The 16,707-nt window shown below is 40.9% G+C and overlaps 1 protein-coding gene across 1 annotated transcript in view; it reads right to left on the bottom strand.

Annotated features, from left to right (window-relative positions):
• The window catches only part of ITPR1 (inositol 1,4,5-trisphosphate receptor, type 1), a gene marked incomplete at its 5' end in the record, with an annotated part of 156,071 nt that overhangs the window by 118,692 nt on the left and 20,672 nt on the right, over positions 1–16,707 (bottom strand). The window contains 5 exons of the mRNA XM_008582677.1: positions 5,018–5,050; positions 8,946–9,057; positions 9,996–10,144; positions 14,199–14,383; positions 15,004–15,058. Of these exons, the coding sequence (XP_008580899.1) occupies positions 5,018–5,050; positions 8,946–9,057; positions 9,996–10,144; positions 14,199–14,383; positions 15,004–15,058 (534 nt within the window). The remainder of the gene's footprint in view (positions 1–5,017; positions 5,051–8,945; positions 9,058–9,995; positions 10,145–14,198; positions 14,384–15,003; positions 15,059–16,707) is intronic.

Genomic DNA, 16,707 nt, shown 5'->3' with positions numbered 1-16,707 from the left:
TTTTTTTTTTTTTTTTTTTTTTTTACATGAAAGGTACAGCCCTCAATGAATGCATGTTAACGGAGAATGTTTGGAGATTTGGGGCATGTCTGAATTTCCCAAGTTTTGTATTTCCCCTCCTTGGTCCCAGGATCAGTCACTACATTCAGGTACTGACACCTCCAATCACAGGGCATCTCTCAAATGAACAGGTGATTGACAATGATCTGATGTTGCCTAGTTTTGAACGTGGAAACCAACTATTGCTCCCTGTTACCTCCCCATGTCCACTCTGATCTTAAGTCTTCCTAGCAGTTTTAGACAATGTCAGCAAAATCTAACATAATAGAAGAAAGATTCCAAATGATAGCTTTGAAATAGAAATTCAAAGTGCATCTCAAGTCACTAAATCCTAAGTGTCCTTCCTGGATGAGACCACTAATCGGGGCATCATCACTATGGTACTTGAGCAGTCACTGGCTGTGTACATATAAGACACTGATATACTCACTTTCAACACATAATGTACCAAACATTTTATCAAGGGATGAACTTCTACTAGAAATGAAGGAAAATATACTTTGTCATTCCTAAATTAAAAGAAGCCTACAGACTTCCTACGGTCACTATTGCTGATAACCTCCCACTTCCATGCCATCCATCTTTCCATCCATCTATCTCAGGTGTGTATATTACAGGCCTGTACAGAGCACGGCCTGTAAACAGCCTTTGTTTTCTACTGCCCTCATCAGGACTCCCTCTACTACTCCTAAGCTTCTAGAATTTTCTTTTGAAATTGAGACTTTTTTTATGGAGCAATTTGGGAGAAATTGAACACAAGTCCAAAAACATGACTGTATTACAGAGCTATTTATCAGCGCGTGGAAGGGAATTTACGATCTCCAACCCCTTATAACATCAGAGCAGGGAAACAGACAGTGGATGGGATTGCATGTATGTTGCTGGGCCCTGTCCATCAGCCTTTGAAAATTCACATGAAGAGAACAGAAAGCTTTCAAAACTTTTGAGCTAAAATAGAAGTTATTTAGCATTTTAGCCGAACAATTTGAAATCTTCATATCTGCTGACACAATTCCCTTTACTAACTGTATAAGCACTTGTTTTTAGAAACAAAAATAAGTAAAAATTAGTTCCAACAATGTAGTCTCACCTAGATATCATAGAACAAGTTCATCACAACTCAAGAGCAATGTTTTTAAAAACGCATTCTGACATGAATAAATGATACATCAGTCATTATGGAATAATCTCAACGTTAAAAAAAATAAATAAAATAAAACCCTCCAAAGACTCTGCAAGAGCTTCTGTATACTCTGAGTCGAGCTTGCTCTGTGGTTGCCAGTGTCTAACAGTAAACAGCCCCACTGCATTTATTGGCAATTACTGCTGAAGGTCACACATCAGCAGTGAGCCTAAATTCCAGGAAAAAAAGCAGCTCTTATGTAACTGCCGCCTGAATGTTGGCAGGTGCCCAACCCAGCAGTTCAAAGCAATGTAAAAAAGTAGGACATCTCCACCCTACGTTAGGCGTCATGAGAACGCCCCCTGAAGGTGAAATGTAATCATTCTTGTGTTTCTTTTTTCCCCGAGTTTTATGCAGTAACCTGTCAGTGGCATCTTCTGCCTGTATGGAAGCTCAAAGTGGGAGAAGTTGAGACTCAACACAGGCAGGCCGCAGCTGCCTGAAAAACTGGCAATGTCAGTCTGGCTTTTTTGGTGCAATGCAGGATGGCAAATTTGCTAGCTGACACCAGGGGCTCTGGAGGTTCCCTGGTTCCAGTGACAGTGATTCAATGGGGATCATATCTCAAATACGTAGAAATGGACACATCCACTGAGCTACAGCACACACTTTGTAAACACACCAATCCTTTCCAAAGACCCATATATGAAAACGAGATGGACCACTGTTCTGCTCACCACCTCTGCCTGAAGTTTGGTATCTCATCAGAATCATGGCACTTTATGGTTTAGAAAAGCGACATGATCACTACTCACCTGTTGTCACCTGACTCCCACTGCTTAGGCAGAAGTCCCTAGAGTACATGTTCTCATGCCCCATGTATTTCTCCTTGCTAACATTTCTCATGGTTGATAGCTGTCATTTTACATGAATTTGTATGTATCATTTTTCATCTGTCCCTCAAAACTATAAACTCCAGAATGACACACACTAGTGCCTGTTTGGGTCACCACTGTATCCAAATCCCCCACCACCTTGCCTGGAATATAACAGGCACTTGAAAATTAGTCATATAAATAAACGTCTTTAACATCATCCAGTGTCTGTTTAAAGCCAAGAATGGGTAGATGAGGGTACTTTCTGGGGTGATGGAAACATTCGATATCTTGATTTGGGTGGTGCATACGGATGTAACAATTCATCAAACTACACACTTAATGTGCCAGGGAGATGGGGGACGCTGATGCAAACAGTTTCCTTTTCTCCTCCACCTTATCTGTCCCCCAACCCCTGATGGAAAAGGTAAAATTGGGGGGTAACAATAGAGACTGCCTCTTTATCTGCCAAAAACAAAAATAAAAACCAAAAGCCCTCTTCTTGGTTTCAAAGGAAATTTGATTCTAGAAGACGGCTGGGCAGGCCCCACACCATGCACTTTCCTTGCAGGGAGTCTCTGACTCTGTCCTCGTTTCACCCTGTCCTCTCAGAGCACTGACGGGGACTCAGGCGTTGTGTTTTGTTCAGTCGTTCACTGCACATCTCTCCTGAGATGCCCAGCTGGCCTTTATCATCAAAGGGTAGTAGCCCTTGCTTGATCAGGGGATCATGGGTCCCAGACAGGCCTTATACTATCTTGGGGGCTATTTCCCACCCTGGTTAGAATCTGGGACATCGGCTTGCAGGTTAGGTGTGAGGCCTCGCCCCAGTCCTGGGCTGGCATAAACTATTATTAATCTCCTGCAGAATTCCAGCTGTGGGCTGCAGGTTTTCAGGATCACACACTGGCAGAGGGCTGGTGGCGGAGAAACCACAGAAGCCATAGCAGTTTCCAGAATATCATCAATGATAAAGGCCTATCAGACATCTCTGCTTATAGGGCCAGATCCAACAGCCTGAAGGACTGGGGACAGGGTGTTGGTGTCCCTGGGCTCTGATGGTTGCCAAGGGTAACAACGCAGAAGGGATCCACAGTTGCTTCCTCAGGGAATTTTCAAAGAATCCAAGTGGCTGCCAGAACATTCTTCCTTTATAAACAGACAGTATTCTATTTCCTAGAGTATAATTATAAACACACCTGCTCCAACTGTGGAATCTTTCCATAAGCGAGCAATAAACTCCCAGCCAGGAGACCCAAGTTCTATCTTGAGCAAGCAAACACATCAACTGATTACTATGGTGCAAAACAGTATATTAATAACACCACACACTCCGATTAGGGAAAGTTTTCCCTTCCCGACTTAACTTGTACTTAAGCAAACAGAAAATCAACCTCAATATTTCAGAGGAAAAATTTAAATCAGCAAGGCATTTACAACTCTAGGTAATAACAAGAGTATTGAGGAGTGTCAGCATGCAAATTCAGCATAGGATATTTTTCTAGCATACAAATACCTGGAAGAGGGAAAGCTAAACAGGAAATGGCAAAAATCTCTGTAGGTAAAGCAATTAATTAAGCTGCTGCATCCCCTTTTGTTTTTCTCACCTTCTCATTGTCCCAGAAGGCACAGCCTCCTCACCTGTTCACATCTGATTAACATGAGGAAAAGTCTGTGCTTACAGAATCTACTGTGGTAGAACAGTAAGGAGCCGAGCCAGCTACAGGCTAGGACTAGTTCAGCTCCTCTTCTAGCTGTGTGAACTAAGGCCAGTCATTTAACCTCTCTGAGCGCCATTCCTGAGGCAACCGGACCAAACAGAATCACCCATGTTGCTTTCAGTTTTACATTTGCAATTCAAATCCTCCTTAGGTGCATCTGAACCATTCCTTAGTATGTCTGAAATTATGGCATATTAATCAGAGTAGACTTTATAGCAAACAACATGTCCTAGTTGGTAGCTCTATCTCAAAATAAGGCATTAGTTGGCCTACCAACTATTTGGAACAGATATCCAAAGCAGACCAGAAAAATGATTTCAAAAAGTCAAATAAAATTTTACTACAAATGATTTCAAAAAGTCAAATAAAATTTTACTACCATGTGCTCAATTATACCCTCTTGATTATATACATTAATTCTCCAAATCAATTTTTTCTGGTACCATTTACCTAGAATATATTGCAGCCTAAAAATATGGCAAGGAATGTTGAAAAATATGCACAAAACAAAAAATATTTAAGAGGCCTTAAATCCCAAACAAAATGACTACTCCTCAGTCTCCACAATAATTCTGGGTAAATGAAACTAATTTGATACCTAAGTACAGAACCTATTGGATGACATTTCAATTTCTGGATCTACAGGAAGATTTCCTAAAAGAGAAACCATGGATATAGGACATTCCTAATCCTGTAGTGAGCCTGCAGCTGGAAAGTCTCAAACAGCAGTTTGAAATTCACACTGCGCTTTGAAAAATTTTATATGACCCCTCACACTCAATACTTTTCAACACATAGACCAAAAGAGTAGTGGGGTTTTTCTTTTACTACTTTCAAACTATACCAATGCAATCGTATCTTTTTGCATCAGATGCTTTATATACAGATAGAAAAGCTGTGTCAACACCAAAATTGAGTTTTAGAGATAAGTTAATGGCCAATGTCAACCACAAATTCAGTTGAGAGTCTAGACAGTGAATGACTGAAATCTTATCACAGTTCAGAAAATCTTCATCTAGACTCAGATGGGATCTCTGAGGATGAATGGCAAACAAACTCATGGGAAATGTGAACACAGACACGAGGGGCTCCACTCAGTTCCAGAAGGCACACTCCACACAGTCAGATAGCAGACACTGAGGACAGGTCACAGCACTCATGGGAAAAGTGTCATGGAAACAGTACCATGGGACATTTAAAAAAAAAAAAAAAAGACAACCAAACAACAAAATTAGGACCTCTGCATTATCCAATTCATCAATGGAAATTAGCTGGAAAAGAAAAAAGGGGGGAGAGAAAGAAGGAAACGTTAGGAAAGGCAATACAAGCCAAATACATGTTAGAAACTTCGCAAATGTACTGTTACTGCTGACTCCTCCACTTTAAAGCATTGTTAGCTGTGGCCCTCTTAAGTGGTTGTGGCATTCTGAACATGGCCACAGCTCACAGTGGCATTTGCTCTGGAAGAAAATGGGCAGGATGCTGCCACACTTTATCCACACACCAGGCACCAAACCTCATGGGTCACTTATCTAAGTATCACAGAACCTTGTGCTTGCTTGCAGACATGAGAACGGAACTGAGCCAGGAGTGAGGGCAAATTCCCCAATGTTTTCTTAGAAGAGGGTGGGAAAGAGCAAAGCAAAAGATGAGAGGAGGATGAACTCAGCTTAGGAGAAAATTCCTTCTATAGATTCATTTTATGATTCCATAGGGGTCAGGAGCCCAAACTGCAGTTGGGCTGGACAGAACCAGCTTTAACGTCAGCAGGAAATAAGACCAACATATCCCAAGGCTGGGAATGTTGGTGATTAAAGAAAGCAACATTTCCCCTAGGATGATGAGTGCCGACTCAAGTGATATTAGTAACACGGGATGTAAAAACAAAACACAAGAGAATTATCACAATTATGTTTGTTTAAGGATAGAGGGTTGATCCTCAGCTGATTTTTATTATGCTTCGTTAATATTTAGTACATTTTGCAAATTTAAGTTCCTGTTAGAAACACAGATAGCCAGAAATGCTAATCCTTTAATTCACCTAGGGCAAAGTGGCTTTGGTAATTAACAGGGGACTGACAATTTGTATGAAATGAAAACCCAGACATTACCTGAGGTTAAATACTCTCTAGTACTAAAACAGCTACTACTATTCAGAAGGGAAAATGGATTTTAAATAAATTCTGAGATACCCTTTTACATTTGTTCCTGGCCTCTGAATTTCTTTCCAGAGCTCTTTGACTAATAACTTAAGTCAACAGCAGCTTAATAAAAAAACCTACAGTAAACTACAGAGTAGCCAATACATAAAATAACTATGCTCCTTTTTCAAGCAGGGTGCAGAGGCTTGAAGATTTTCTATGAGTTACAGAGAGATTCTGATTAAATTTTAGAGATATTTAGCTATGGAAGGTTATTTTTTAAAAAAACAAGGACACGATTTAAGCTGTAGATTAAAACCAGTGTTTACTAGGCATTGCACACACAAAGTCCTGATATAATTTTTAAGTTTATTAACTTTGAATCCATAGGATAGAAAGACACTAAAAGTATCATACAAAAAATGTGTTTTAGTGATCATTTACATTATTTATATTTTCCACTCTCTGAGAAGACTATGCATTGCTGCCCCTTTGCAACATCGAGTCATTATAGTTAAAAGTGGTCATGACTAAAACCTAATTTTATGACTGTCTTCTCCAACCAGCCCTGAAATATTTCATCATATGTGATCATTCTTAGACGGGCACTTTTGGGGGCATTGGACCAAGACAAGTGAACCAATGACTTGCTACTCACTAATCTAACTCTTTCATATGGGACCTGATCAAAACTAAAGGTTTTGGATGACCATGGGACAATCACAATTTGTACAGTCACTAAGTATCAATTGGAGACTGTCTTCAACTGGGTAAAAAAAAAAAAAAAATCAGACCTTAGCTGAACCGGCGATATTTAAGTTCACTACATCTAGTGCTGTTAGGGCCACTACCTGCCCCATGTCATTTACATAATTGTGTATCATAATGGAAACAAATGTTAAACCTGCAGGTTCACTTCAAAACACTCAAATAGTGTCAATCTGTTCACTTATGACACAGTGGTAAAGAGCTAGGACTCTGGAATCAGACTGTGTGTCTGGGTTTGAATTCCTGGCTCCTTTGTTATTAGCGGTGTGACCCTAGGCAAGTGTTTGAATTTCTCTGAGCTAATGTTTTCTTCCTCATGTAAAATAGTTCATAACAGTAGTGATATCTATCTCTGTGACTGATCTCAGATAAGATAGGAGATGTGCTTAGTACAGCAGCTGGCATATAATAAGAGGTCAATAAATATTAATCACTGTTATTTAAGATATACTCTGGGAAATTACTCAGTATATATAACATTTAAAAAGTGTAAGTCAGTCTTACAGTGATTCTGTTGTGTTTTAGTCTGTCTGGTAACATGGGTGACAGTTCTTGATGGTCTTTTTATTCAGGCAAGTAGACCATCTAAGCACACCAACATGAACCAGATATTAAAGAATGATTCAACTTTCTCTTTCATCTGTGACCTTGACTAAATCCCAAAGTTGCATGAAAATGTAGAGATAGATAAAGGCACTTAAGTTTCATCATCTTTAAGGATTATACCTTAGGAAAAAAAAAAAAAAGGAGAGAGAAGAAAACATGGCCCATACACCATGGACACCACCTGGGGAGGCTGGAAAAGACACTGCAGTGGGATGTGAGAAACCCAGACTCCAGTCTTGATCCTGCTACGTACTTTCCATGTGACCTTGGGCAGTCGCTGTAGCTCTCAGCTCCAGCCTCCTCGTGTGCAGAGGGAGGGTTGGGTGAGGCGTGCCAGAGGCCCCTCCAGATCAGATTTGACATTGTGCAGATTCAGGACAGGGCAGGGAAGCAGAAGAATTTTGCATATCCCCAGGAAGGTGTTAGTCATGGAACAAGTCCCACGTAAGAGGCGACTAATAGGAAAACTGAGATGGGAGGAGGAAAACAGCCTCAGCACTCGCCCTGGTGTCCTCGGCACCCGGGCCAAAGAATACCTCATTTATTGTATTGGCTAAAGCCAACTGGTTTGCCTGAGAAAGGTTAGTTCTCTGGCTGTCTGCGTACTTTATTCTTTTCTTTTTCTTATCCAAGGACTCTCACTCATAAAGTTGCTCTAATGTTAATGAGCGCTATCACTTAGGTTAGAAAGCAAGATTCCTGAAGACTTTTATACTTGTAATGCTCTGACTGTCACCATCCATTTGGACAAGGCAGGCTGTGATTTGATTATCAAGGCTTCCTTCGAGAGCTGAAAAAATGAAGTGGTGAGTATTTTTCATAAGTCACTGATATCAGTGTATTTATTCAGAAATTTTTGCTACAATGGCCAGCAGACAATTAGTGAATGTTATCACCTTCAAATGAAAACTGGTGAAGTTTCAACTTATACCCATGATTTTTTTGCTGGAGCTGGAAGAAGGCACAGGGGGACTGTTTCTGTCCCACTTTGCCCAACACCCAAGGTGGGAGGAATGGTCTGGGCATGTCCTTGCTCACGGCACATACTAAGAAGTATCAGGTTGTGGGAACGGTCCATTCCACAATGTCAATCAGAAATGGTGACGTTTCCCTGACTTAATTCCAGTTAGAACTGCAGGGAGTGCCTTGAAGTACTGGAAGGATTGATAACATCTCACCAGAAAGCAGGTAAACCGTAGGTATGTTTCACTGGAACCCCAAACTCAGGAATGCATACTTTGATACACAAGAGGCACTGATTAACTTCTCGCTGGGAATTTAAATGGATGAAAAATCACGTTATCCGTAGGTATGTTTCACTGGAACCCCAAACTCAGGAATGCATACTTTGATACACAAGAGGCATTGATTAACTTCTCGCTGGGAATTTAAATGGATGAAAAATCACGTCACTAGTACTTCTCCAACATTAGATTATGTGGCAATCAGCCCGTAGGAGACAGCTAAGTCTATCTGACTTTTAAAGGAGACAGTCATACGATCTAGCTACTGCTAGGGACAGGATAAACAGCTTTAAAAAATGTTAGCTCCTTAGTAATGCCTGAACTGAGGTGGATTTCTAAAGAACCCCCCACCCGCACTTTCATTTAGTAGTCAGACATGGTTTTAACATGAAAATAAAAAGCAGTACCTTTTCTCCATAGCCTCTATCTTTGGTCATCATTTCCCTGAGGGTCTGCAGGACTTTAATGCAGAGTTTCTCCTCATTCTCCTCTAACAGCTGTTTAGTGTGCTTTATTAACCTAAATGGGGGGAAAACCATGGATTATGTCCCTGAAACTACCTTTAAATTAAAAACACGTCACAAGCAACTTATTGTAACTAGTCAGTTAATAAACAATATTTATTGAGGGCTCCCAGGTGATACACTCCAGGGCATTCACTGCGCGAACAGCCAGTCAGCAACCGTGTCTCGATAGCACCACCTGCTGGTCGGTAACAGCAAACAGGCTCTGGGACAGGAGTGGGCCCATACAATGGAGAGATTATATGGAGACACGAAACTAGACAGAGGTCCACTCAAACCTGCTCGTTTAGAAAGTGTGCTATTTATCCACGGAGGATTGCCAGTAAAATGGCTAAAATACGCCAATAGTGCGAGAAAACCTCATGAGGCCAATGGCTGGGACAAACACACACTGTTCCCTTATCCACAGTCTTGTCTGTAGAGGGGCCCAGAAAAGTAAGAAACTTATAGGTAGAGCCCACCCCTGAGCTAAACAAACAACTAACCTTAGGATGGAAATCAAAGTTTTTTTTCAGATTATGCCCCAAGGCATAAATTAAGAAACTACAAAATTGTTAGGAAAAGATCATGAGGTCATGATAGGTCCAGGATTTTTGAGGGTGGAAGGCTCATGACTTTATGTCTGCACCACAGCACATGGTAGATACTCTGCAAACACTTGTTGAATGGAAAACAAATGAACAAGCATGCAGTTAAAATGAAAAATTCTCACCAAAAAGAAAAAAACAAAGAAAAGAAAAAACAAAACAGTGTCAGTTAAGTAGGATTTAATTGACAAACTTACTTTGGGAAGGTCAGAACAGGGCTTTAGCACATGACCTTGCATTCATCAAAGTTAAAAACCAGGACAACGTCTCCTTCTTCAGGAACAAATGCTTTGTCTGGTCATCAGGGTTCTGGCAACTGACCACCCCAGAGAGAGAGGCCGCTTACTTGCAAATGAAACCGCCACTTTCACATTTTCTTCTGGCATCTGTGTTCTCTGGGAAAAGCAGCTCAGGTCTGTGAAGAACATCCACCAGCACAGATAACTCTGCCTGTACCAGGGGCCGGAGACGGTCCTCCAGCGCTGAGACGATGTCCTGGAACGGAAGCACAGCCTTGGTCGACAGCTCAGGCGGAGGCTGACTACAGGAGGGTAAGAACACTGATTTCTGCCCTAAAACCTGATGCACAGGCTACGCTAGCTTAGAGGAACTTTAGTACTGTCTGGCATTTATCTCAAATGATTAGACACTGACCAGTGGTTACCTGAAGCATTAGGCCCTGATGCAGAAAACAAAGGAAAAACAAGTCAACATTCCCACCACCCCTTCTTTTAAGATGGCCTTATGCTACTCAAGGGATCATTCCATATATTTGAAAATATAACGCAAAACATACATTTAACAACATGGAAAGATGTCTACAATATGAGTGTAAAAATGGTCAAACAATAGCATGGACTCTGTGATCCTATTTTTACAGATATCAATATCTAAAGGATCAACACGAAATATTATTAAAACCTCACTACTGATTTTCTCTGGGTGGTGGGATTACAGGCGATTCTAAATTTCTTCTATATATCAGTATTTCTCAGTGTTGTCTAATTATTTTCAATGAGCATGAATTATTCACACAATAAAAAGTCATATAAACATGAGAACACAAATGAATGAACATGCTGTATCAACATGCTAAATACATGTACCCTGATAGCATGATGGTCTTCAAATGCAAAACACATAGCTGTAGGAAAGGAAAACAGAGAGAAGTTGAAAGAGCAGCAAAACTAACACAACAAACACCATTTAAAGGCAAATGATAGAAAACAGATGAGAAATTATCTTCAAAAGATGCCAAATCCTGCTCTATGGCTTGGTGACTTAGAAACTTACAAGAGGCATGCTGTCTAGGTCAGGGGCAGAACACAGCACATTGGATAATACAGGAGGGCCTCCTTAACCAAGGACATATGCATAGGAAAAGCATTCACCTCTACTGGGGACCCAATGGGGTCAAGAAAGAATTGATCTCTTGTCCAGAGACTACAACTAAACGACATGAAGATAATTTTATCCTATTTTTAACAAAATATGGGTGATAACTATAATCACTCAAAAAATGTTTAGGATGCATAAAGAATACATGAATGAATCAAATTATTTCTTTTGGGGAGCACTGTTCCCAACTACATTGTAAGATAGTACCTTGCAACATCCCAATAATTTCTAATGACCAATCACAGCACAATCCACAACAGAGTCATTTTTGCAAAATTCTCTGAGGGTCTCATCAATTTCCTCAATAATTTCCCCTTTAGAAGTACCCTGTCAATTTCTTCTTCTTCAATAGTTACTGGTCCTAACTGGCAAATCTTTGTCTACAGCATTTGCATGGTATTGAAGTAGTTCTTTAACATCACATTCATGTACTTCATGAAATCCTACATCTTTTGCAAAGCTGGAGCTTTACATGGCAATTGATTTTCACTGCATTGTCAAATATATACCATTTTCAATAGTTACTGGTCCTAACTGGCAAATCTTTGTCTACAGCATTTGCATGGTATTGAAGTATTTCTTTAACATCACATTCATGTACTTCATGAAATCCTGCATCTTTTGCAAAGCTGGAGCTTTACATGGCAATTGATTTTCACTGCATTGTCAAATATATACCATTCGGCAATCAGGAAGAGACCAGCAAAGACGGTGAAGTAATGGGAAGGGAAAGACACCAGTGTTAAGGGAGAAGATGTCTAAATGGGGATTAATTATAGTGGTCAGTTTGCGAGTGAATGTTCTTATATTAAGACAGCAATGTCATAATTACAGGGACTCAGGCACTAAATAATTGAATAACGAGGATCCCTTAAGCCATTGGCCAAGTATTTATAACAGGCATCACCTACTTACATATTATATTTCATTCCCCAAGAACATGCATGATAAATCTAAGAAGAGTACAAGAAACTGGTGTGTTTGCAGGTAACATATTCAGTTTGAACAGGCAAGAAAATACTGTGTGTTCACAGAGTAATGAGTCTATAATATCATTCCCCTTTCTAAAAGCGCAGTGGGGTCAGGAAGCACTCCATTAGGAACCAAGTTGCTATTGTGTGGTTCTGTTATGATAAAGCCTGAAATTCTTACCTTGACCCGGGAAGCCCTGCCAACCTGCCCAGCTCCCTGGGCTGCAGCCACACTAACCTTTCTGTGGCCTTTGAATGCACCATATTCTTTTCTGTGTAATGGTCTCTGCACAGGCTATTACCCTCTCTCCCATTCTTTACATCCTACTGCTCCTTCTGATCTTGGTTCAAATGTTACTTCTTCAGCAAAGTCTTCCTTGACCCCTAGTTCCAGGCAAAATTAGGTTCCTTATCAGAGTTTTTCAAGCACTACTCACTTCTCCTCTACAACATTCATCCCTCTTGCCATTCCATGTTTTCTGTGTGGTCAGCTAATTAATATCTGTCTCCCTTCTAAAACTTGAACTAATTTGTCCTTAGGTAAGTTGTGTAACCTCACAGAGACTCGGTTACTTCACCTAATGTCAGTGATTAGTATTATACTCACAGCAGTAAAAGCAATAGTGGTAACAATGATAACAGCAGCTCTTAATGGAGCACTCACTACATTCCAGAACTGTCCTATGTGCTTAATGTGTATTGTATTTTTCAAAGATGGCCATCACAATATATCCTATCTCTCACATTCTTCCTACAATGTGACGCTGACATCCCTCCCATTGAATGGTGGTCTACATTCCCTCCCCTTGAGTGGTGGTCTATATTCCTTCCCATTGAACAGTGGTCTATATTCCCTTCCTTTGAATTTGAGTGGACCTTTGAGACTGCTCTGACCAACACAGTACAACAGAAGTGATGCTATGTGACTTCTGAAGCTAGATCATGAAGGCAAGGCAGCTTTCACTTGTCTCTCTCTCAAGATGCTCATCCTGGGACCACGATGTGAGGAAGCTCAGGCCACATGGGGAGGTTACAACATGTAGATAGATACGTCAGTCAGTAACTCCAGCTAAGGTCCCTGCTGACAACCAGCATCAACTGCCAAACATGTGTGCGGGCAAGGTTGCAGGGTGAGTCCAACCACAGCCACCAGCAGACTGCAATCTCACCAGACACCCCAAGCAAGAAGCACCTTGCTGAGCTCAGTCAATCCACAGGACAGTAAAAGAGAATAAAGTAACTGTTGCTGTGATTTGTTCCACAGGACATGAATAACTGGGACGTGTTATCAACATTTAATCCACACATCAACCCCATGAGGTAGGTGTTACTATTATCCTCTTTTACAAATTGGGAAACTGACGCACAGAGAAATAAAGTAACGTTCCCAAGGTTACACCATTTCTACACAGCAGAGGCAGGATTTGAACCCAGGCACTGCCTGAGACTCTTAACCACTGTGCTATGCTCATGTCCAGGATCCGAGAGTCACCTGAAGTGCTTGCTAAAAAAAAGATATTCGTGTTAATATGTATGTCTCAGTGTTTAACTTCTATCTAATACTTGCTACTGTCCCCTTGAACAGAGTAGATCTCCTGGTATGTACTGAGTAGAAAAGAGTATAATCTAGCCAGAACTGAATAACACTTTTGTTTTCATTTGGCCCACTGTAATATAAAACTCTTTTCTCAGTATCACGACACCTGTGTACTTCCTAATTCAAGGCTAAGTACCCCAGCATGAATAACACTTTTGTTTTCATTTGGCCCACTGTAATATAAAACTCTTTTCTCAGTATCACGATACCTGTGTACTTCCTAATTCAAGGCTAAGTACCCCAGCACGATGGAAGGAATGAGGACTTTATTCCCTTATTCTAAGCATCTTGTAATATTGAAACATTGTTTCCTAGTAAAAGCAGAGTCCCCATTCTTCACAGAGAAATCTATAAATCTATTAATAACCTTTAAAGACCATGCTGTTGTCAGGAGCTTTCCTATTCCCAACTAGCCTCGTTCTCCGATCCTACGTACACTGTAGCATTTGACTGTTCATCCGCGACACACACTGACATCTCCCCACGGCCAAGCTGGACACTCTCTGGCTCCAGGAAGCACGGCTGCGAGTGCAAACCACCATCGGCCAGGGTAAGCACTACTCCTCTCAGCACCAGGCATTACCTGCAATCTCTCAATGATATTCCGGTAGTCTCTGGAAGCTGCCAGAACAGAGTCTCTGCGAGCAGCATTGCGGGCCGACAGCCGCCAGTTCATGGCTGTTTTCTGCACAATGTTGTGAGACTTCAGAAAGAGATTGTTGACTTGGCTGTCCAGGTCCACAGGAATGGCAATGGCCCGGCTCTTGGCTGCACAGGGGAAAGACGACTCGTGAGCCTACAGCTTTTCTGGGACAGGCCCTAAAGATGGACTCGGCTTCCCACCACCATCAGGCAGATTTCCCACGGTCGTCATGTGGTACTGAGTGTGAACACTGAGGAGCTCAACTCAACTTGACCATCCTTTAGGTGAGGGTTTCCCAATGCGAATTCTGGCGGACAGTAGCTCTGTGGCAGGTTATAAAATTTGGGCAAGTTGGTGTAAAAGTTCATTGGGTTTGCTCTATGAATGGCTTCTTAGGGCCACTGATGTGTTCATGTATTTTAAGAATGATCAAGACAAGGAACTCTTTTGGCCAATGCACTGTTTTCCTAAAAATTCTCTCTCAAGTTTGTTCTGTTCAACAGTCTACAAAAAAATACTGACTTACGCCAAACATAATATAAAAGATAGCATTTAATGACACAAGCTATTCTTTCTATACAAACTCTTCTTTCTCCCTCTTACAAAAGGATAACTCCAATTTAATCACGACAAAAACATGAGTCATACCCACAACGGGGGACATTCTATAGGACACCTGACAAGTACTTCTCAAAACTGTCAAGATCGTGAGAATCAAGGAAAGACTAAGAAACTGTCATAGAACAGAGAAGCTGAGGAGACAGGACAACTCGATGCACTGGGGCTGCCTGGATTGCATCCTGGAACAGAAAATGTACATAAGTAGAAAAAGTGGTGAAATCCAAATCAAGTCTGGAGTTAGGTAACAGCCCTGTGCCAGTGTTAGTTTCTTAGTTTTGACAAAGGTGCCCTGGTAATGTAAGATGCTTACAACAGGGAAGCTGGGCAAAGGTCCATGGCAACTCTATTATCTTTGCAACTTTCCTATAAATCTAAAATTATTCCAAACTAAACTATTTTTAAAAGGAACATAACTAAAACTAATCATCTTTTTTTCCCTAAGGGAAAACCTCCAAAACACAAGTATTTCCTGTCTTCAATGCATAAAACACTAGAAGCAAAGGTGCTTTACTGCCTGTATCTGATTGTAAAAACAACTCCTGCATCCCCAAAGAGGAATCTGAGGGGCAATCGTTTAAATCCCAATTTAAGAAAAACATAATTTAGGGAAAGGAACCATTAGCCAACTTTCTAACAGTTTAATACAGAAAGGGGTAAATTTGGAAAAAAATACAAATAATATAAAAATTAAAAAGTAGGAGGCACAGGATAGACTCATCTCAGATACATACTCTGCCTTGGATACCCTATTTTAAGCTAAACAACTTTGGAGGTTTGGTTTTAGCCAGGAGGAGATAATCCCCAAGGAGCACAAAGGTGAGTTCCTGGAGTTTATGGGCTGCGCTGTTTTCTTGCCTGTTCCTTTCACAAACATCAGCTCTGTCTTTTCTTATCACTGCCAACTGTTGAAAGATTTCACCTCTCTAATGACTGTGAGCTAGTCAAGTCAGTGACTTGCTCAAATTTTAACCAACAACTAACGTCGGCGGCAAGGACTCACTGGTACATTTCCTTCAGCCACAAGAAGCACATCCTTTGCGAGATACTCATACGTGGGGAAAGTAGAGGGTTATCCTCTCAAGGCCCTGGATCTGCGATATCACATCATGAACCTAAGGGTATACACTTTCAACAGCCTAATCTCTTATTTTGCAATGTTGCAGTATAATAAAAAAGACACCAATACCTACCATATGAAAGTAAAGGAAATCAGGCAGGGACTACTGAAATCAGGCAACAGGTCCTAATAAACACAATCTATACTTGCAGGACACCCACTAAATCATGCTAAGAACCACACCTGTCTTGATCTGCTGATTACTGTCTGCAGGGATCTAAATAGCTACTTATAGGCAGCTAATGTTCTTCTCAGCTTTAGGCAGGAAGCTTATCCTTTTTCACAGCATTTATAGGGGGGGCAGGAAATGGGTAAATTAATAGAATCTGATAAATTTGAGGTGAAAACAGAAGTAATTTTCCTAACTTCCTTTCAAAGTTACCCATGAGAGGTGAGACATGGGAGGAACTGGAGAGAGAATAAAGAACCACTTATGGGTGAGAGAAGAAGGGAGCCAAACCCAACTTCTGAGATAGGCTGTTCCTTGGGATCTGACAGGTGCACTGCAGAAAAACGTTTCAATAAGGTCAAATACATTTGCTGGATTAAATAAGTTTCTTGAACAAGGAATTCCCCAGGGCCTTGAATAAGCTTGTGTGCACTGTGATTTGCTAAGGGTTGCCTAACATTTAACCATGGAATCTTGTTCTTAAAGTCCTCTCTCGCTTTGGGACTTACTGCCTCTTACTTTGGGAAATGCTTGCTGGGTAG

This window comes from Galeopterus variegatus, unplaced genomic scaffold (genome assembly GCF_000696425.1).
Source record: "Galeopterus variegatus unplaced genomic scaffold, G_variegatus-3.0.2 Scaffold2692, whole genome shotgun sequence".
In the NCBI taxonomy this organism is placed as follows: Eukaryota; Metazoa; Chordata; class Mammalia; order Dermoptera; family Cynocephalidae; genus Galeopterus; species Galeopterus variegatus.
The sequence above is the reverse complement of the archived record's forward strand: the minus strand, read 5'-3'. Positions and strand labels throughout refer to the sequence as shown.